The following is a 23,429-nucleotide window of genomic DNA, read 5'->3' as shown; positions in this document are numbered from 1 at the left end:
CCATCCTTTGACCATGTGCTATCGGAAAGCTGCTATGGAGAAGCACCTGGAAGGTGGCTGGAGCATCCCAGTCACTTCCTATTAAAGACTGACTGAGAATATAGGTGCTGCCTTTATATATGTTGCTAACCAAAAATTTCCAGCATGGATGTATTTTCTGAGTACACACAGATTGTACAGCAGAGCAAATAGGTACTCCTCAGAGTTAACAGGTAGACAAACATTGTTTGAGCCATAAAATATGTGCTGAATTCTCAGCTAAAAGTACAATGGTATCTGTGTAGTGATTTTCCTATGTTTGGTCTCATTAGCATCGTTTAGCAGTTAGGGTATTTTTTTGTGTGCATTGAAATGATATTCTTGTAGCTGTTTGCTCCTGTAGTGCTCAGCAGCGAATTTGAAAGAAGAAAAAAATTCTTTTTGTTTTGAAAACAGTACTTTATTCTTTGAAGGAGAGTTAGTATGTAAACTTGCATGTGAAACAGTATTTGAAAGTTCTCTTAATCTTTTTGTAGGCCATAGAAAAACATCTCATCAGAAAGTCCAATGGAGGACTGACCTTCATTGGGGAGTGGAAGAACGGGCACCTTGAAAGAAAGATGGGCCATTTGACCTGTTTTGCAGGGGGAATGTTTGCCCTTGGAGCAGATGGTTCCAGAGATGATAGAGCTGGACATTATTTGCAGCTTGGAGCTGAAATTGCACATACGTGTCATGAGTCATATGACAGGACAAGTAAGATAAATTGCTAATGTAGTTATTTCAGTAGTTGAAATATAGCAATTGTCATCATTATTGTTAACATTTGTTATGGACCTATGCCTTGTCTAACATGCACTGTTTTTATACCAGTATATGGGGTTTTTTTAACATTTTTTAACATTTTTAACACTTCTGATCTACATCATGGTGAGTAAAGGTAAAACCAGACTTTATATGGTTCCTTCCTGCACGTTTATCCCTATTTTTGGATCAGTCAGCCAAGATAGGTTATACGGATGCGGAGAGGAAGGACTATGTGTGAACTCTTGTCCTCACAGATATATAAGGCAGTTTTTCATTTCATATATACTGTTCATACAGATATGTAGAGTGAAAAATTTATACCTTTTACTGTTTTTCGTAATAGTACATTCCGGGTAAGTACAACTAAACTATAAAGGATGAAGATTAGTATGCAAACTGTGAGATGGCCAAAGACCTGACTAGTGAGGAGGCAATATCAGACTTCACTGTTGGGCTGGAAGTTTCTCAAGTTCAGTCTTTTGGACTGGGTTTATTCTACATCTTTAATTGTGACCTTTATGCATGAAGTCGAAGCATGCTGATTACACTTACAGCGTCCATAAAGTCATAAGACACAATTAAAACAGAAGAGTCTCAGAATAGTAAACAGGAAGATCTTGAGGACTGGACTATCAGAAATAAGTTCACTAGAAAAAGGGCAGGAGCTCTTTCTCTAAACTGCGAGTTGAAAAATGCAAGTGCAGTCCTAGTCTGTATCAGGTAAAGAATTTTCAGCACAGATTAGAGAATATTAACACCGCCTTAGAAGACACGTATAACTTGTCATCCAGAATACGCTGTACAAATCTGAATTTCAAGCGGAACAAATGCAGAGAAGGACCAACAGAATGATGACAGCAACAGAGCTTTTGTCTTCCAATGGGAAAATAACAGAGGTTGGCCTGCTCAGACTAGAAAAATAATGCCAAAGATGGCAGTAAATTTATTGTCATCTCAAGGGGTAAACACTGAAAAGAAATAGAGTTATTTTAAGATATAAACAACACAGTTGTACCAAGAGCAAGATTTGTAAGTTTGCTATAAATAAATGTAGGTTGGAAATTAGAAATGGCTTTGTGTAGCCATCAGATAAGTGAACTTCTGAAATAACTTCCTAGTAGAAGTAATGGTAGCTAAAACTCAAGCAGTTTTAAGATGAGAATTCAGGTATTTATTCACAGGATTACATAATATCATTGTATAATTGCCTGTCATTTTAAGGAATTGAATCACATAAGTGATACTTTTACCTGGGTAGCAACAGCATTAAAAAAAAAGGAGAAGGAAAAAAGTATGAGGATGCTTAAGGAGAAGGTAGGGCATAGTAGCTATTGTTGCATTCTGAAAAACTGCATTTAAATGTTTAATTTGACACTCAAAAATAAGCAATGCTAAATTTACAGTTGTTTGTGCAGTCCTAATTTTATTCCTTCAGGTGTTTGATCTGTACCTTAAATAAGTCAAAAGATGGGAGGGATAAAAGTTTCAGTTGCATATTTAATGACTGTATAAGAACACACACATGCAAGAAGCAGACTGAAAGTTGTAGACAGCTATAAATTTGCAGTGGCCTAGTTTTCTTTTGTTCGGTCATGCAATCTCAGGGATGTGGGTTTTTTTCCTTTTTTTTTTTCCTGGACTGATTTTTCAAAGAAAATAAAGAACTGTTAGGTGCAAAATGTGAACTTCTTCCTTATGCTTTAACAGTAGGATTTGAGACAAAATTGTGCGTTTTAATGACAGAACTAGCTGGTTGCAGAAAAAAACTCTCTTTGAGAGGTCAGACAGTCATCCTGGTTCAGCTGATAGGTTTATGTTTCAATCAGCAAAGGGGAGAGCCTGGTATCTTTCTCCTATAGGCTTGGGAGAACTCTTGCGCTATTTGGTGTCCCGAGAGGAGACAGCAAGGTGCTGAGCCTGTGTGCTGAGGATAGAGATCTTTTCTTCAGATAAACCAACCAGAGCTGTCCTTTCCTGTGTCTTCCCAGGGTTGCTCATAATAAACTCCAGTATGTGCCTGGTTTTATAATATTTTAGTATAAAAATACTACTTTATGAAGCAGCCTAAATTTCCATAAGGGCTGGGCATGAGGAAAAAAAAAACCTGTTTCAAGGTCCAGTCTCAGCAAAATAGAAATGGAATTTCACAGAATAAAAGCATTTCTGTAAAAGAAGGGTATTGCCAGCTATCGGCAACCTGTTGCACATATTGCAGGTATGAAAGCCTGATTATATAAAAAAAAAAACCTCGATATTTCAGAAGGCTTCAGGCTAACAAATTCTGTATTTGCTACTATCTTTACAATAATGTTATCGTATAAATCATGGAATGCCATCTCCTGAAATTCTGGTTTGAAATCACACTTTCCCTGTCTTGCATAAATAAATAAACATGGTGACATGACAGATGATTTAGAATCCAGGACTTCTAGTTTTTCAGATAAGTTCCATTGCAGTAACTTTGATCTAGGCAGATTTTAGCAGTGTCATAGTAAGTAAAATGCTCTTGTCTTGCAGTGACAGTCCACATTCCTATTTAGCATTGAGGTGATTTTCTGCCATGACATTTGTTGGCTGGAGATTCTTGCTGTATTAAGATTTTTTAAGGTAATAATAGTATCCTCTCAGGTCACTTTTCCCCCTTGTACATTACCCTATGTCTTCAGACAAACTCAATCACCCTCTATAAGGCAGAACATTTGTAGTGACTCAGCTGCCTTCAACAAAACAAGACTTTACTTATTTTGTGAAGCTAATACAGCCTTTTCACTTGTTCTTGTCTGTTTGCCTCTCTTCTTCATTTACTTGCCTTTGGGACTGAAGTTACCACAACTGATGTGAGAAGTTACCTGTTGAATTATGGTTGCCCAGACTCTCATAATTTCTAAGACCATCTCTCTGGTCCCTTGGATGCATTGGCTTCTGCTGATGGCTTCTAAGACCCTTAAGGTCTTAGGCCATTATGAATCCTTCTCCGCTTTCTTGTCTACCCATTGATGTCAAGCATTCTGTCACCATCCAGTTTGTGCTCTCAGTAGATCTTTGTGGTGTTTAGGAGCTATTGTCCCAGCAGGCAGTTATACCCTCCTCTCCCAGCTGACAGGTGGAGGAGCAGATTGTGTTGCAGCAATCCCACACAAGCCTAGCTGGGTTACAGTGCTCCCAAACATATTCTGACACATTCCTCAACTGAAATACTTCTTTTATGTTCCCCAGATGCATCATGAAAAGATGTGTGTTTTGCCACAAATTATTTGGGGAGGATTGAGGACCACCGTGCAGGTACAAAAGCATCCTGCTTTTTCACCTCTTTACTGGTGAAAAAATACCCTTCGCTGCCCATCCTTTCTTTGTATTTTGGCAACAGCAATCGCTTTGCCATGCAACCAGCGAAAGTTGCCACCTGGTCACAGATTTGCACAGTAATGTTGTAGACTGACTTTTTTGCCTTAGCCCTGGCATCATTGGAATGACAGCTTTTCACTGACATTTTGGGTATTCCTTAGTCCCCTGGAATGTGTATCAGTGATCCCTTGCAAGTTTTTTGGGTGCTCACGGTGCATCATTGGGGCTTGCTGAAGATTTTAGGGCATTTCTTAACTTGATTGAAAGTGTGGCACAATTTAAAGCACACCATCACCTTTTGGACAGATCGTTGCTGGTATGACAATGTGCCACGTCTCCCAACGTATAAATAAGACCAACCTCAGATCTATGAAGCTATCTTACAGAGGCCACAGCCTATTGCACCTACATGCCTTGCTGGGTCAAGATCTCCGCCCACACTACTCTGTTTCTTCCTCATTACCCAACACCATTATCATTAGTAGTTGCTGCTGCTTTAGTCAGGATTAATCCTAAGATTAATACTAATCAATCCTACACACGCTATTTTCTCACATCAGGCACAAGTCTCATTGTCCAAATATAAGGTGGTCAGTCTACATGTGACAGCTTTCTCTTATATGGCTTGTTACAAGTTTTGCCTTTATCCTTCTAGATGTTGCTCCATCCTTTGTATTCCTTTTCCCACCAGATTGCATTCTGTCAGCACTTCAGTTACTCATTTCATCTCTCATGATGCTGTCTGCTCCACAGTGCTAATTAGTACAGAGAAGTTGAAAAGTCCTTGCGGCCATTCCTGGTGTATTTCCATGGGCATTATGTCCCAGTGACAACTGTCATCACTGCCATGTAATCAATGAGAGGTTTATGCAGGGACACAGTCTCTCTGATAATCTGATTCACCTGTCAGTGTTCTCCAGCGATATCTGAGAAAAGACCTCAGACTCCTGAGTTGTAGGCTGGAGAAGTGACTGGGGATATCCTGAGAAGCTCAGGCACTTCCCATGGCTCTGTGAAAATCCCTGTAGATTCTGCTTAAGCTGAGGATCAGTCTGTAGCACTCCCTGTAGGATGCCTTTCTAATTCACCAGCTAGAGGCACCTGATGGTCTTTGGAAGGCGAAGGCAGGAGGGGTCCAGGTCTGTTTCTTATCTGCCTCTGAGCAAGGGATTTGTGTTTCCAGGATGCGTTGAACTTGTTGGCATGAGAGCCCCAAGGCTCTTCCTCTCTTCAGGAAATTGTGAATCCATGTGGCACCCCTTGGAAACACCAAGGATTTTAAAGGGCTTATTGACAGTCAAAGTCAGAAAACTTAACTGTAACCAAAATAGTCTTGTGATGTATAATCTACACATGCTTCTGCTTCCTCCCTACTCTGCTTTTTTCTGTACCATAACCTATTGATAGGTTACTGCTGCAGTCATCCTAAATCTCCCACCCTATGACAAGAGATTTCAAGATTTTTCTGTAGTCCAGTGTGCTTTTGATTTGGAGAGAAGATGGAGAGAACCAAAGATAGAAGGCATGCTCTGACTTCTATGCCGATGTACCGGCATGGCACAAAGAATCATAATGCTCTCAGTGGGCACTGTGCAATGTTCATGTGCTTACAGTGCAAGGTTTCTCAACGTATAAGCTTGTGTGTGGACAGCACATCTTGAGGTATTCCAGTTACTGGGGATTAGTTCTTTGTTTTACATGCTTAATGTGCACCACTGAGAAACATGGCAAAAGCATAAAATAACTGGTAATGCGAAATCCATAAATGGTAAAAAAAAAAAAAGGTGTCTGATGAAATTGAAAGACTAGAAAGACCACTAACAAATCAGTGTGAATAATTAGCTTTCATAGGTATTGTAGAGGTTAGATTAATAAGCAAAATTATCTATATAGATGGCAGCATGTGCTGATTTATAGCACACAGTATTTTTAGTAAAATATACCATCCTTTATACATAAGAATTTTCCCAGCCATTAGCTTGATGGTATGTGAAATACTGACTGACTATAGGCAGATTATTTTAGGATGAAGTTTTTTGTACATCTTTAAAGTTTCTTGACAAGAACTATCCTCAGAATCTAGGTTCAGCTTTAGCTGGTTTTATACGTGTGACAATTCCAATGCAGAATAAGCCAAATGACTAAGATTTCAGCTGAGACATTGTAAGGATATGAGTAGATGCTGCCTCTGTCCCAAGACTGTCAGTAAGCAGCTAAACAGGCAAAGATGAAGAAATAAGAATAATTACTTGTTTTTCTAAGAAGTATAAAATAACAGTGTGCATTGATGGAATGGTTCAGGGAGTCTCAAACGAAAGTATCTTGGAGATTCTCTTCCTCAAATTTTATGAGAGTTAGAGCCTAGAAAGTATTATTATAATTATGAATCCTTTCTTACTTTCAGGAAATTTATTGCTAGATGGACTGTAGTCTTAAAGGAACACACAAAAAAATAAACAATTTTTTCAAAATTATTTCTAAAATTAGATATATAAATACTATATCCGAGGATTTGCCCTTATTTTCAGCAGTGCTAAATACAGCTCTCATTGAAGTCAAATTTAAATCAGTTAAAATCTCTTTTTAAATGGTTCTAGTATAGCTTTGCAATTTCGCACTATGATGTGAAACTGTTTCTCATCTGCTCTTCATGCCTAGACTATAGCCTATCAATAGGCTGGATATACCGGGATTAAAGTGTGACCACTATAGCATTGTAAAATGGCCTTATTTGTTTAGAAGAGTGCTCCCCTGAAAGGTACTATGTTCATAGTAGCTTCTTTACTTTAGTCAGCTATTAGTAGAAGTGCTGTGATTAATTTTACTTTTTTGGTTTCAGATAAAAATTCAGTGAGACTGTCACAATATGCAGGGGTCACTCATCCTTGGGTGGTATAATTTCTTGGTGGGCTCAATAACATGAGAAGTAGATATGAGTAAATAGTTAAAGATTTAATGCACCAGCAGGCTACAAAGCAAGAGAAGGTGCCACAGTTTCTGTGGTGATGCCTCACTAGAACTGCCTGAAATCCAGCTGCTTTGGTGGATAAGAGTAATACAGCTGACATGGTTTACCTGATTTCCAAAAGGCATTTTCAAAAGTTCTCTGCTAAGGCCCTTTAAGGATATTAAGCAGCTACTGCATAAGCAGCAAGTACCTGCATGGAGGGAAAAAAAATGGTTGTAGTATAACAAATAGGGTAGAGGTAAATAGTCAGCTCTTGCAACGGATGAATGGTGGTTAACCAGTGGTACTCTGATATATTTGATATGTGTTTATACACATATATGAATAGATGTGTATAAATGTATAGTGTATTTATATTTTATGTCTTAATATGTGTATATATGTATATAAAAATAAAAATATATACATGTATATAAAAGATCATGAACAGTAAGGTAAGTGTGCTGATAATAACAGAAAAGAAAAAGCTGTTCAGGATAGCAAGGATGGAAGAAAGCTGAAAAATTACATAAGGACCTTATGAGATTCAGTAATTTGTAATAAATTACTAAATTAAATTCAGTGTAGTTAAATGTAAAGTGAGGCACCTAAGAAATATCTACTCCTAACCTCACATATAAAATGATAAACTCTTAACTGACCATTACAACTCAGGAAATTGGTGTTGAGATTATGAAAATGTCAGCTCCATAGCAGACAGGAAAAACAAAGTAAGAAAGAGCAAAATAGAAAATGTCACTATGTCACTGTATTAATCTTGTCCACACTTTTAGTGCTATATTCAGGCTGGTCCTCTCATTTCACAAAGGTTATAATAGAATTGGAAGAGCTGCAGAGAAAGGCTAGAAGGAAAATGAAAGATATGAAACAGTTTCTGTTCAAGGAACAACTGAACTGGATGGTATTCTTCAGTGTGGAAAAGGGACATTTTAGGTATTTGCAAAATCACCAGGGGACTGGAGAGAGTGGATAGGAATCGGTTGTTCACTCTCTTCTCCAAGACAAGACCTAGAGACTGTTGAATGAGTCCAGCAGGAACCAAGCTGAAAATGGAAAAGAACAAAAAAAGTGGTTCTACACCAAAGAGGTATTAGAGATGTGGAACACCTTAGCAGGGGTTGTTTTGGATGCTTAAGGCTTACACAGGTTTCAGGAAACACCAGATAAGTACTTGGGAAATAAATCTACTCAGATGACCACACAGAAAAAGTATGTCTAGTTTGGGAGAAGCCTTGAGCTCAAAAAAATTGGAGACTGGTAGAGAAGCTGCAAAAAGGTATCTCATATACTTAGCCTGTTCTTCCTTTTCCCCGTACTTCTCTGATTTTGGCCATTGTTGGAGATGTGATACTGGACAGACAGAACTTCCATCTGGTCCAGTATGGCCATTCTTATCTTCTTAATTTTGGATAGGTAGAACTCTGTATCTAATCTCATTGATTTTGCAGTAAAATTTGTAAATTTTTTTTACTAAAACTGGTAAAATGGCCTATTTTGAAAGAAACATCATAAACATTTCTTGATGGAGTTTTCCTTAGCACGCATGTGGCTGAAGCAGAGAGTGGTGCTTTTTTCTGTTGGCATCAAGAGCTGTACTCCCTTGAAACAAAAAGATTAAGGAACTTTTTGGGGAGATTCTCTGCTGGGGCATGCACTGGGAGGTGCTCAGATTTTTCATTGTAGTATTCTAAGGTTCTCCTTTCAGCCTTATGAGACCATGGTTAATTTGAATCTCTAGCCCATAGGAGTTACATGATTAATTACTTTGATCATTTTTAAAGCTCAAGTGCAGCTTCGAAGTTCAGCGCCTTAAAAATTCTCTGCCAAAGCAGAGGGTGGGGTGCAGCTGTAGGTAAGAGTGCGTTATTTATGTCAAATTTAGGAATAATGTGTAGTTGTATAATAAAAAAAAAAAAAAAAAAAAAAAAAACCAAAAAGTAATTGCATCTTCACGTTATGGACAATTTTTCTACAGGTACCTCCTTATTATATGAATAGTCTTCCAGATGCTGGCACAGGGCCATTACAGCTTCTTTTAAGGACTGAAATAGTGAATCTCTTAGTTCAGAGATTTATTTTCAGGTGTGGCTAAGTTTTCACTGCCTAGTTGTAAACCCTTTACTTGAGGATCACGTTATGAAGCACATCAGTTATGGTGGCCTGACAGCACTTCCCTAAACCAAGAGAGTTTGGATAAAGATGCAGGTTATTTGAGATGGTGGTACCTGGTTTTGTCCTAAGATCTTTCCCTGCTGTGCTGGGTGGGATCAAAGCACATCAAAACCTCTGTTGACCCCTTTTTTTTAATTTTACTTGTAAAGAACTGATGTCAGTCACTTTAATTTTATCCTATAATTGAATGTGTTAATGTCTTTATATTCCTAGCATTTCCTTAGTTTTCAAGAGGATTACTGTACTGCTGTCAAGATAGGTAGTTTTCTCACAGGGACTGGATAAATTATTCATTAGAAAAATTATAGGCCTCAACAATAGGAAATATTTACGAGACTCCTCAAAGACAAGCTAGTTTCTGCTTTTCTCACATGCTTGGGATATAGCAGTCTCCTATCTACCCTTCCTGCGAAGACTGTTAAGGAATAAATTTTTTCTTTCTTTTTTTTTTTCTTTTCCTTTCCTCTGCAGCATTAAAGCTGGGTCCAGAAGCATTCAAATTTGATGGTGGCGTAGAGGCTGTGGCAGTGCGGCAGAATGAGAAGTATTACATCCTAAGACCAGAAGTGATTGAGACCTACTGGTATATGTGGAGATTCACCCACGATCCCAAGTACAGGCAGTGGGGCTGGGAGGCAACGCAGGTAACTGTATTAATTATCTGTCATTAATTGAATTCTATGTATTTTCCTTTTGTAGCCACTTTCATCTTGTGGTACTGAAACACTTCAAATAGTAATTGATTTTCACGAGTTCCTGTAAGCTAAGGTACATATGGTAGTGTGCACAGTTATTCCTGTTTTGCAGCTGGTGAATCAGATGCACAGTTGAGAGATGTGTTCAGCATTATACAGCTGATGAGTTTTAGGCATGGAAATAGAATCCACTGATCATGACTTCTACTGTTATCAGTAGTCCACAGCCCCCGAGAGGGGTAACTTATCTTGGGAAATGAAAGTGTATTATAGATAACTTTGTTCGGTATCTGTTCACACTCAGTTAAAATTAAAAGACAAAGCTATTCTTATGGTTTCTTCTTGGTTGACTATTAAAACACAAGTGGTTGGACAACTTTCTCAGATGCTTTGTAGACTAGATAGCATGTACATAAGTATATGTGGGCTGGTGTCCTGGCTTTTTGTTTTCTTAGTTGTCTGATTGGAAGGAGAAAAAATTGCTAGTCAGTTTAGATTTACTCAATTCTAATAAAAAAATACAGCATCACAGGAAGTAGATCATAAAAGAAGGTCAGTAAGTAATGGCACATAAGGCAGAACTTAAAAATTGTTGCTAAGGTATTTTAGAGATTGTTGCTTTTTTTTTTGTATAGCTGCTTTCCTGGGTTTAAATCTAGTTGTTGAATGTTTTAATCAAATTCCCGAGTGTGAAAGTGCATCTGAGTCTTTCTTATTGGAAATACTTGTACTGGTCTACAGAAGTCTAGATTCATTGTAAGACTCTTGACACAGATCTGTGCTCATGGCCTTCCTTCACTCATCCTTTGTACGTAGATGGATAACTCCTTTGTCTGGTAGTCATAGATTATGGGCTATAAGAATAACTAGGCTTCATTTTCACATGAAAATATAATATCCTAATTGTAAAAATTTATCTGTAATCCCCAAAAGACTGCATTTTAAATACTTCCTGGGGCTGAACTTGCAAGCCTCTTTTGGTCTCATGGTCTCACTGCTTCCACCTGCTGGGCTGTACTGGGCTCGTGCAAAACTCGTTTGCTGGCCAAGCAATTTTCTGGTTGTCTTCAAGATCTGTGGATTATTACAGACCCTCCACTTCCCTGCTACAGCTCCAGCAGTCTTTGGAATCACAGCTCAAAGCCAGTTTCAGAGATGAGAATAAACATTAAAGATAACAAGACACTAATGAAATAACTTTGACCACAGCCAAAGGAGATGAGGGATGAGCAAAGGAAGAGACGAACCAAGAGCCTGGAGAAACTTTATTCTGCAGGTGAAAATCAGTTTCATTCCAGAGGCAAGAAACCCAGAAAAAGTACTTGGAGGAAGAGATCTGTTGAAAAGCCTGTATGCATCAGGTGGAAGACAGTTAAGACAGGTTCAGAATATTTAGCTGAGGTCCCTGTCCTTCCCTCAGCACAGTTACAGTCACGTAGAAGAGTCCAAGTATTTTAAGATTGTGTCTTAGTCTTGGTTAGGTTTTGCTTTGTAAACTTTTTTGTTATAACCAACATTATGTTATTCTGGAGAGAGGTTCCACATTTGTATCCCAGAATGCATTGCTGTTCTCTCTAAAACATCAAACGTTGAGTCACATCATCCCTTCTGCCCAAACTATGCATGTTTCTAATATGACAAAGAAACTAATTTAGTAACCTACTCCTTGCCAATGTGTGTACTACAAATGCTTGCTGATCTAACATCATCTCCTGTCAGAAGCTATGGCTGGATGATCCAAGCTGAGATTGGGTCCTTTGTACTAGGTTAAAGAATTCACAAATGTAAATTTTTTCAGGTCAGGATCTGTCTCTTCAGCACACTGCAAAGCGTGTCCTTGAATTGCATTTTGTTCAGTTTTCTACATTTGCCTTCATATCTTGGTCCCCATTCATGCTTACAAACTAAACCCTCCCTTCCTCCTCCACTGCCTCCAGTTTGTCTGTGTGCAGCGTAGGATTTTATTTTATCCTTCTGTCAACCTGCATCAAAGTTGTGTAAATCAAGCAGCCCATGTGCTTAACTGCCTCGGTCCTTACAGAGTGCCTTTTTTTGCTTACTCCTCAATAAAAAGGGTTTTTTTTTCCAACATAACTGTAAAATATTTTTGAACTCGTTGTAAATGGTTTTGCATACCCCTCCTTCCCATGATTACAGATTTTCTTACCCCACCATCATACTAACATAGAAGCTTGGGAAGCTTTTTGTTCCCTAGGGTTTTCTGTTCCCTGCGTATAGATAATAATTTCTTGTGTTTAGTCCTCACACCTACTCACTACTTTTCCTTCTTTCCTACCACACACAGCTCTGGTTGTGTTTATTCCTCCATTTTTAAAGAGAAAAGAGTCTGATATGACACACACAGCAGTTGGCTTGCTGCTCTTGTATAACACTGTCTGTATTTGCTTTCCTTTTACCTTTCAACCACTGAAGCATACTTTGAAATCTCTATTACAGACTTCTCATGGTGAATGATAGTTTCTTCATCAGAAGTCTAGTCATTCTTTTAAACTTTTGGGGAAACTGAGTTTTTTTCTGAGTTCTAAATGGTCTTATTTTTCTACATTGAACCTGGTGTAACCTGGTGTTTCATGACTGAGTTCTTGGTGGTCTCCCTCCTTTGCTTCTTTGAATGAATGAATACATCCCTACCTGAATGGATTTGGGTTAGTTCATTGATACGTTAGAGGTCTGCTTCTGTCATTTTAAAAACTCTTCAGAGATGATCAGGATGCATTGCAGAACCACCTGGCTTTTAAGTATACTGCATTCATAGAATCATAGAATGGTTTGGTTGGAAGGGACCTTAAAGATCATCCAGTTCGATCCCCTCTTCCATGGGCAGGGACACCTTCCACTAGACCATGTTGCTTAAAGCCTTATCCCATCTGGCCTTGAAGACTTCCAGGAATGGGGCATCCACAGCTTCTCTGGGCATTACTTAAGTTTCTTTAGCACTTCCAGCCCAGATCTCTCTCTGCCTTTTGTCAGTGGGAATTTGCACAGCAAGCTGGATTGTGCATGTATGCAGATCTTTGTGCTGTACTTTCTTTATTTGTTTCACCATTGACAGCTTCTTTTTGGCTTTATTATCTAGATTTTTGGACGAAACTTGGGCATTTTAGTGCAGATGTGCTTTGACCAAGGCCTGTTTTGTCACATCTCTCCAAATCCATTGGCTGTAGGTAAAAAACAGGAGGTTGACTCTTATATTCCCTCATTGATCATAAATCCCTGTGACAGGGTCTCTATCTCTTTCCTAATAAAAAAAACGCTAATTCTCCCTAATACTGTACTTAGCACTAGAGAAAACACCCATTTCAATTGTATGGGGCCAGCCAGATTGGATGATGGTACGCTGGAGGGCTGGCTGAAGTGTTACAGAAATACACATGCAAGATACTCAGGGTAAATACAGAAAATTACTAAAATCCTTTTCAGGCTAATTATTTGAAAGCAATAAGAACCGCCACTTCACTATAGGCATGTAAAGCCAATTACTAATCTAAGCTGTGTGAATAAAGGGTTCAACTATTTGCTGGGGACTTGCGTATGTGACTAAGTAGGATTGCACCATGGAGGCTGCAGAGTTCGTTCAGAGTTTCTACTTCCAGTGAAAATAATATACAAGACCTCAAGTTCGGGCTAACTTCAGGCAAATTGAGGAATGACAGTAAGATGGAATGGAAAGACCTATAGCTCTCTACTTAGTAAAGCAGACAGAAAAGAGCCAGGCATAGGTTGGAGGTGAAAGAAATATGAGTTCACAGTTCATGGGTTGGAAACTGAGTACCACAACTGGTGAAGAAACTGGCATGGTTTTTATGAGCATGTTGTTGGCATAGTCAAGAAGAGTCACACACACAATCACAAAAACACCCTCAGAGGAACTGAGGGAGCTGGGAGCTGATCTAGAGGCACCTCCAATTTATTTCCAAAGAACTTAGATCAACTCTGACCTCTCTGTATATCACAGGCCCTGAAATTTCACTTTGTGTCATTTCTGAGCCGAGATGCATGTATTTGGCAAGAGTACACGATTGCATGTTATTCTGCTCTACTCTTGACTTGAATAAAGGGAACTGGAAAATCCACTACTTTTGGTAGTTTTTTCCATTATTTAATTACTTGTGCTGTTAAAAATACATGCTTTATTTCCCATTTGAATTTGTCTAGTTTCAACCATCAATCACAGGAATTTCCTATGACTTCCTATACCATATTAAAATGTCTTTTATTCCCCCATGTTTTCTTTCCAAAGAGTTTTAATAGATTGTAATAAACTTACTACTGAATCTACTTAAGATGCTAAACAAATGGTATTGTGCCTCGCTGTAAAGCATTTTCTCCAAATGTCTGCACTGACATCAGTTCATCATCCTTTTTTAAAAATTAATTCTAGAATTGCATATTCCAGTTTTGACTTTACCTGCAGCCCTATGCAAAAGTAAAATTATATCCCTGCTACTGTTTACTGTCCCTGTGTGTGCACCTGCCACAGTAGCCTAGGAGGAACTCATACTGAATTGTCTCATGTGGCCACCAAATTCTTTGAAGTGTCTCTGCTTTCCAGGCTAATCTGGTTCTGGAGTTGCAGAGCCTTTATGTCTAGATTTAGGATATTATGTGGCTGGTTAGATGAAACTTATTTTATTTGGGGCCCAGTTACGAGCAGATTACGCTGTCTGCTGTTACTTACCTATGTCGTTTTTGCCAGCAGCAGTGTTGCGGTGATTGACAAAACTTCAGACCACTCCTTGGATCTCTGTGAGAAGCAGCTCTATTTGGTGATGATTTTACACTGCCAGTTGGTTCTTAAAGCACTGTCAGTCACTTTTAAGTTAAGATAGTGATATTGATATAGTATAGTGCTGCTTTGTCTAATAGTAGCATCTTATGGTACCGTATCAATTGCTTTAGAAACTTTTAAGTTTATTACAGTTCTGCAGTTACCTTTATTTGTCAATTTGTAGACCTCAAAGAATGAAATCAAGCTTGTGAGCAAGATAGTTTTCTATAAAACCATACCGATTGGTGTAAATTATCTTCTTACTCTTCTGTATTTTTTAGATATGTTTCTGTAATTGTTTGGAACTAACATCAGGTATGCCATCCTAAAATTACTCAACCTGCCAATGCCTCATAATAGTGGCATAACTTGATACCCTTCCAGTCATTTAGGACTTCCTTGTATTCTAAGGTGCAATAAATTTTGCATCGTTTTATCAAGGAAACTGGTCTTCAGCTCTTGAGTGAAAGAGGATCCAGGTGGCAAATCGGATGCCTCTACACCAAGTACTCCAAGATCTGTGTGAAGGCAGAGCACATCAAATTTCAAGTGTATTTTAAGCAGCTTGTCTGCAGCACCAAACTTGTCAGCCAACGTCCTGAAGTTCTATACGCCTCTGAATCAAGGACAATTTGTTTATCCATATTTGGATGAAGAGCTGTATAGCAATCTTTCAGAGGAATTTTTCCTCTACAGTTCGTTACTACCTGCAGTGTCTAGGTCTCTGATTAACTGGGATAAATCCTCTGCCTATCCTGAACTTCAGTTTAGCCAGAGGCTGTCTCCTCAAGGGGAGATTTCTGAAGGTACAAGACTACTTGGTAATTCTAAGTTTTAAAAAAAAATCAATGTAAATCACACATTTTCTTTCTTCAGGCTTCTAGACCTGCTAGCTTCCCCAGTGTTGCACTTAGCTGTCCAAGTATGAGACCTCTACAGCACAGAGCAGGATCCCAGCGCTATCTGTTATCTGCAGTCTCCAGAATAAACGAGTTGTGTGTCTTATGCTGACTTGGGGATTTAATTCTTGAGGAGGAAGGAGGCAATGTCCTAACAGTAGTACCGTTTGTTCCTTCTTTTCATTTTGCCACAATCACTAGCAAGTTTCTCCTGTCTGAGCTGTGGCACACAGTGTCAGGTTGCTGAATTGTTGACCGGAGGGATACCTGCAAGGTCAGACTATGCGTGGTAGAAATTCTGATGGGATTGTAACCAATGGAGCTTCCCCCACCCCATCTTGCCATGCTCTGGAGCAGAGACAAGGTCGTGTTCTGCAGTATTATAAAAAAGGGGATAGTGGCAAGATGAGGCACTTCATTTCCTGCGTAGAAAGCAAAAGTGCTTTGGCTCTTGTTTATTCATGTAACACCTGCCTAGCAGCTGTAGGACTTGTGGGGAGGAACGTGCAAATGGTTCCATAAACAGCGTATGCATTATTTCTTCAGAAGTCCGTCCGTCAAGCAAGCAATTTTTTTCTTTCCCTTTTTTTTTTTTTTGTTTGGCTGCCATGTGATAGCTGGCATCACTTGTGGTGTGCAACAGCATGCAGACAAAGAGATTGTCATGCATGTGATGCGGTTGGGTTAGATGTGTCACATACACCTTTCTCACCAGACTGTAGAGAAAACCTGGTCAGCCCAAATCCCAGCATCTGAATAGGCTCAGTGTAGTCCTAGCCTGCACCAGTAACCAGATCTGAAGAGAATTAATCCAGACACTTTCTCCTTTTAGGCTCAAGTTCCAACAAAAAAGGGAGCATTTCCATCTGAACTTGAAGAAAGCTCCACCTGAGATAAGGAATTACAGCAAGAATTAGATTTTGCCAAGCAACACTGTACCTTTCCTGGCATAAGTTCAGGCTCTAGAGCCACAGCCATTCCAGTAACATCCTTTCACCAGTCTCTCCTCTTGCTTCTTTAAAAATCTTGATCTTCAGAAATTTGAAAGAACTTTGTACAGTCTGGATTATTCTTTGGTCCATGAACAGCCTCACATTTCCACAGGGTAAGAGTGTATAATAGGAGGAGGTTAGCTGTAGTACATGATGTGCTGTGACTTACTGTCCTAGGTACATCACTCATTTGTCTTTTCACTTTTCCTCCCAATTTCAGTGATGGCATCTGACAGCATTCTTCATGTGTGCATCCAATGGAAAATTCTTCTTTATTTCCTAGTATTTCTAGTATGCAAAGGCTATAATAAGGACCTTGAAGAGTTAGTTTTGATTGAATTTGTTTTCTCTGCATAAAAAGGGACATAATTCAAAACTTACTTGCTCCCCTGCCTTGACTCCCCTCAGCTTCTGTTGAGTATAACTAGCAAAAACCAGAATTAACAAAAATCTGGGCCTGAAGCACCATGCAGAGAGAAACTTCATACAGGCTAATGGCCTGAATCATAGATTACTGAGCTACAGGTAGCTATGTTCAGTAGTTGGTAATGACAGACATCCTGAGCATCCAGACATTTCCCTTCATCACTGTGACTTTTCTGTCCCTACATGAATCTATTAAAAGAGTTGGTGTCTGCTGAGGAAGCACTGCCAAAGCAGCAGGGAAGCACAAATAACCTTTGAATCATTTCGGAGTTGTTTCTTTGGGGCCAGTTTTAATGGCTGATATCCTTGTGTGCTGTAAGGTCATGCATGTGAGTGGAATAATGAAAGTGTAGGCGAGAGGTGCTCTGAGCTACTAACGCATTCTTTCCAGTCTCCTCCTCTTCCATTGTGCTTTTTGCAGTACTGTGTTGGAGCTGACTAGCTGAGTGATTTGTGAATCACGGATCCATTGGCCCCTTTCTGCATGGAATGTTTATGGATTTAAACTTCATGCTTTAAAGATAAAGAGCTCTTCTGCAGTCCAGCACACAAGCTCACTTGAGTTTCAACTGCATAAAGGGGAAACAGAGAAGAGCACGTGTAGGAGATGGAAATGTGGGGAGAAAGCAGCAGCTAGAAGAGTTTATAAGATGAAATCAACAGTCCCTAAAGATGAGTACAGTATTATATTCTTACCTTCAGTAAGTGCCTATGACTAGCTACTAGTCACAGAGTTCCTGTAACTCTTCAGACTCTTCCAGCTGCAAAATCCAGGGACATTTGTCAGCTTCCTATGCACCTCATAGCACATGTTGCGTTGACTGACTGATGGATTCTCTACTCAGTGTTACCTATGAGGAGCCATACCAGCTCAGAGAAAAAGTCTACCGAGTTCATGTCCTGTCATCAGTATCAGTCAATAGCAAATACTCAGGAAAGAAAGTACTCTTCCCCGGAATACTTTCTTAGCATCTAGCAGGTTGCCAAATACGGTGTCGTTAGTAGCCCTGGAGGGATTTTGCATCTATATGTGTCCGGTTTCTTTTTATTTTTTTTTTTGGTGAGCATAAACTGTTAACATCCACAGAGTCCTCTGACAAGGAGATTCGCAACAGAATAATGCAGCACAGAAAGAGCTACCTCCTTTGTTGATCAAGCCTGATCCTTTAATGTTTCCAAATTTTGCTGTACAATTAAATTCTCTTTTTCTTTTCCCTTCGTCTTTACAGGCAATTGACAAGTATTGCCGAGTCAGTGGTGGCTTTTCTGGTGTCAAGGATGTCTATTCCTCATCTCCTACTTATGACGACGTACAGCAGAGCTTTTTCCTTGCTGAAACTTTGAAGTAAGTTTGCTTCACTCTTGCATCTTCCTGTGAAAGCTGGAATCTAAATTCTAGAAGAACATAGTGGCTCAACAAATAATCTTTTGCCTTGTCAGAGTGGTTTATGGTTTGGGCTTTCTTTTTTTCCCAGCTTGAGGGTCTCAGATCAGCCCATTTTACCAGCAGAAAATACAAGCAGAATTTCCCATACAGGAAGCTTATGCTGACAGAGCTTTATTTTTTAAGACTTCTGTTTGATTTCTGGCATCACAAGAGAGGAGAGGTTATCTCCTTTTAAGAAATTCCCTTTACAAAGAGACTGTTGGTTTTTTTTTTAGATACACTGAGTTGACATGTGCCATGCTCTGATATTGTAGAACCTGTTTCTCCTGTGTGTGTTACTGGAAGGGAGTAAGTGCATGTAACGAAAGTCCTTCATGCCCTTGGATGATTTTTCTGTATTTATCCCACAACATATTTTTCTAGAATGCTTTTTGGTGTGAGCAAGAATATCAGGCATATTTTATAATCTGTTACATACTTAAATATTTTCAATTCAGTCAAATCAGTAGGACACCTGTAGTCCACCCTGCAGAAGCTAAAGTACTCTTTTGCATATTTGGTTCAAGGTAAAATGTTCAAAGTCATTGGTCTTCCACCATTTTTTTTAACCTCTGACTTACAGAGATGATATATACAATAAGAAAAACTAGCATAAACCACTGTTTTGGCACACGGCTGTGATCGCTCTGGGGTTTGCCTATGAAGCAATGTCTTCTAATGTGTGACAATTTTCTTGATGCTCAAGTTACATCAGCGAATTTGGTAATATAGTTCTGGCATTGAAATCTACCAAGATTCCTGTATTGGTTACCTCCCTGAAATCTTGTGAATTGTCTACTTCTGGAAGAAAAGTGTCTGAGTTGGCGATATTCCCTACCCCTTTTTTTTTCATCCTGCATAACAGTTTGGGGAATGTTTTAGTTGGTTAAATCCATAAACAGAAGCTGGCAGTGTGAATGAGGCCAGAGCTGCTATTAGGAGACGTAGTTGTTGCCTCTGCTTACGTATCCATACCACTGTCTGCCAACATGTGATGGAAGGGACAATATGTATGTTGTTGCACAAACCTGTCAGCAACGACAACTCATTAAGGTGCTCTTTCTGTCTTTACAACCCAGTGATACGACAAAAAAGCAGTTGTAACCATTTGGCGGTCTAGCATGTCATGCAGGCTTTGCAGAATAAACAGAGTTTCTATACAGCAGCAGACTTTACAGTATCAGCAATATCAAATTTTCAGGTTTTAGCTGTAGCTGATGTATGTGAAGATTGATTTTGGGTATTGAGAGCTCAAAATGCAGCAGGGAGAAAGCAGGTCCTGAAAGTGGCAGTACTGATGCCTGCTTCAGGCACCACAACATGTTTCACTGGCAAGAACGGGCTCAGAGTTCATTACATGTAAGGGGAGAGTCTGGCTGTTCTGTCCTTCTCCTGGCTCCTTACCAAATTCCTCTACATAGTCATAATACTTTGTTTCCCCGTGTTATCATTATAAAAAGAAAGTCAGCTACTGCTACCTCCTCTGTTGTCTCCATTAATTTTATTTCACTTCCTCCTTCAAATTCATTTTCTGGAGTCTAAAAGCTATACTCTCAAAGAGAAAGGCAGCAGTTTCAAATAGGTCTAGTCAGAGAAGCAATATCTTCCCAGGAGCTGATCTTACATGACTGATCTGCGTATAAAAGCCAAATCAGAGAGTCAAATCTGCTAAGGGACTTCTGTGGTGACAAGGCTGACCTTTGAAGTATCACCAGAATCATGTCTGCATCTTAAATAATCACAAGGAGATCTAAAAATTCACTAATGCATCATTTGGTAACCGGATGTACTATAGTGCAAGCATTGCAAAAGAAGGCAGCTCTAGGAAGGAACTCAGAATTTTTACTGGCTTTTGGTTTTGATCATTTGCCACTTGTGAGACAAAACGGAGTTTTATTGGAGAGCTGGATATCAGATGTTTGATATTGATGCAATTGGCATAACCAAAACAGAAACTGGTGTCACCTTGAGATACAGTAGAGAATGTAAGGTCAGGATAACTCAAATGGCTATGAAAATAAAGACAGAAGGGTTGGGTGGGATGCCATGAGGAAAATGAAGATGTCCCTCAGAAGAGAGGCATAAAATGTGTGTTACAGAATGCCTGCTGTGATCTTTTCTGCTATTGATGATAACTTCTGCATCTTCATTCCCCTCAAATCCAAAATTGATACCTCTCCCAAACATGCATTGTTGCTGCTCGGATACTTTGGCTCATCAAAGATACTCGGCAAATTATCAGAGTTTGGGCAGTATGAGTGGCAAGAAGGTAGCTGTTGAGTGGGAAGGAGCAAGACGTAGAAATAGGTTGCTTAAGTTATTCAAAGGAAAAGCGTGAATCAAATGGGGAAGGTGAATTTGCGTAAGATGAAACATTGCTGGTGTGTTGAAAAAGAGTTTGGAGAGCTGCAGGGGGAGAAAGCAAGGTAGGAGTAAAGAGGAAAGGAAAGGCATGATACCTTAAAGACAAATGAAAAACGTAGAGAAAGAGACATCTAGACACACGGGACAAAACTGAATCATCTCAGCAAGAAATTCTTATCTGTAAACAGTTAATTGGTGAGGAAGGGAAGAAAAAGTAGAGCTTCACTGACTGGATTGTGCTGTGGATACAACTGGCAAATAAAGGCAATGGGAGAATGATCAGGCAGTGACACACAGCTGTAGACAGTAGACACTACCAGTGTCTGATTGAGAGAGAGCGAAGTAACAGCAGCCTCAGCAGAGCGAAGGCAGAACAGCGTGTGTGCACATTCTGGATGTGACAGAGCCCACTAATCCATTCCCTTTTTTGTCACGTGCTGCAAGACCTGTCATTTTTCTCGGTGGTAGGAGAGCAAGCTGTAGGAGGAGCTGAAAGATCCTATACACCCATGATGTTACACTTGCACTTCCGCAGTCAGATTTTCTGGAACAAGGGAAGTGCCTTTTGAATTTTAACAATTGAGTTTGGAAGCCTTAACAAAGATCCTTACCACCAATATCTCCTACAAAGTATAGCACAGCTGCATTCAAAATTGTGTATTAAGAAAAATGAGCCAAGAAATACTCCTCTTCTTCATATGTCCAGAAACCTTAATTTTGTTACACGCTTCATTTGCTCTGGATTGCTTTATAACGTACAACATTTATGAATCCCCTTTGCACAATATATTGGCCCATTTCCTCCCACCAGAAGCTGAACCAGCTTCCAGCACGGTGATGACAAATCACATACCTGGCATGGCTTAGTGGCTTCTCTTTTGCTTCCTCGAAATCTTTGATTTCGATTAAAGAAATGAGTCATTTCCAAGTGGGTTTACTCCATTAAGAAGAATTTTTTGCCAGCTTCTTCTCTGCTCCTCTGTCCCCCAAATCCCTGTGCTTGGGTGTCTTGATGTTTGTTTTACATTGCAAGTCTTTGAAAGGAGTCTTGAAAAACAAAAGTTATTTGGAAAGATTAAAATGCCGTCTTTATAACAATTTTTCATTGAAGGGCTTGATCACGATGAAAATGATTCTTCTGATCATTGTAATAGGGATGGTTGTGTGGGTGCTATACAAAGATTGAAAGCAAGTAACTTGTTTATAGCTTTAGCTGCTGACTCGTGAGCCTGAAGCTGCTGTGTTGCCCCTGCCTGTCTGTTGCTTTGCTTTAACACCCACTATTTTTCCTCTCTGTCTTGATATCTAGGTATTTGTATCTGCTTTTCTCCAATGATGACCTTCTACCATTAGACAACTGGGTTTTTAACACAGAAGCTCATCCTCTGCCTGTTTTACATTTAGCCAACACCACACTGTCAGGAAATCCTGCATATCGATAAAAACAGCTCTATGAAGAGGAAGAGAGACTGTTTTCAGCTCTGTTTTGTTTACATGGACCACTTGAGACTTTAAGCAGGAGAGGAGACAGACACTTGATAAAACTAGACCTCTGAGTCAAGCGAGTACCGGCGTGAGAAACAAAGCTCTTCAACATATAGATAAAAGTGCTGTTTTATACATGACCAAAACACATTAGTGTGGTATTTGCAGGACAGAAACTTCACGTGCTTTGAACCCTAGCAAGACATGGAATCTACTGTTTAATATAAATGCAGCAGCATAAGGAAGAGGAGGCTTTCCCGTCCAGGGCGAGGAACTTGCTGCTGCTGCTGTTCACTGTTGCAAGGAACAACATACAAGTCACCTCTTCAGATCGGGTGGGTTCCGAATACCTAGATTTTATTTTTCTTTTTTTTTTTGTTTGATGATGGCATGAACAAAGCAACAACAAAAAGCAATGTCACTGCACCAGCAGCATCAGGATTTGAATTTTTTTCTGTACCTGTCTGAATTTTCTAAGGAGCATCTGTTTGTCCTGACTGGCAGCCATTCTCAGTGCCTCTAAGCTATTAAATCTAAATTCTAAACTATAAAAACTATTGTCACCTCATTTCCCTTTTCAAAATAATGCTGAAAGATCTATGTTGTATGCTTACATCCAAAAAAATAATTAGTAAGCATTTGGTTTGTAGTTCACTGTCAGCAACGTGGGCTTAGTTCATTTGGCAAGCTACAGTCACAGATTCTGGAGCATATCACAGGGGTAGGAAGGAGCCTGAGTTTCCCTTCCTCACAAATCCTGTCACATGGAAAACATTCTTTTATTAGTCCTGGTTCTTTTAGCTGAATAAACAGAGATGACAACATGAGAAAAACAGTCTCTCATGCTTTATGTAAGCAGATACAGTATATGGCACTTAAAAATGCTCCCCTTGAGCTAAGTGGCAGGAGTTCGTTGCTTTATATTTTTCCACACAATCTGAATTTTTCCTAAAAGTTAAATTTCACTCTTTGGATACTGTTCACGCAACCTTCTTTGCAGGTATGTGTATGACAGAAGCCCCAAACTGCCTTTGATTTCGTTTACGAACTCCTTTTCTTCTGGGTGCTCCAGTACAAAGCTA

General features: G+C 39.4%; 1 protein-coding gene across 1 annotated transcript; it reads left to right on the top strand.

Annotated features, from left to right (window-relative positions):
- Positions 1-515: 515 nt before the first annotated feature.
- LOC104164401 (mannosyl-oligosaccharide 1,2-alpha-mannosidase IB-like) lies at positions 516-22,810 on the top strand (the record flags this gene model as incomplete). Its single annotated transcript, XM_009703718.1, has 4 exons — positions 516-735; positions 9,743-9,915; positions 18,302-18,417; positions 22,172-22,810. Coding segments are annotated over 4 exons (642 nt in total), but the record flags the coding sequence as incomplete, so codon positions are not given.
- Positions 22,811-23,429: the final 619 nt, after the last annotated feature.

The sequence above is a fragment of the Cariama cristata genome, unplaced genomic scaffold (assembly GCF_000690535.1).
Source record: "Cariama cristata isolate BGI_N322 unplaced genomic scaffold, ASM69053v1 scaffold41897, whole genome shotgun sequence".
NCBI classification, from domain to species: domain Eukaryota; kingdom Metazoa; phylum Chordata; class Aves; order Cariamiformes; family Cariamidae; genus Cariama; species Cariama cristata.
The sequence above is the reverse complement of the archived record's forward strand: the minus strand, read 5'-3'. Positions and strand labels throughout refer to the sequence as shown.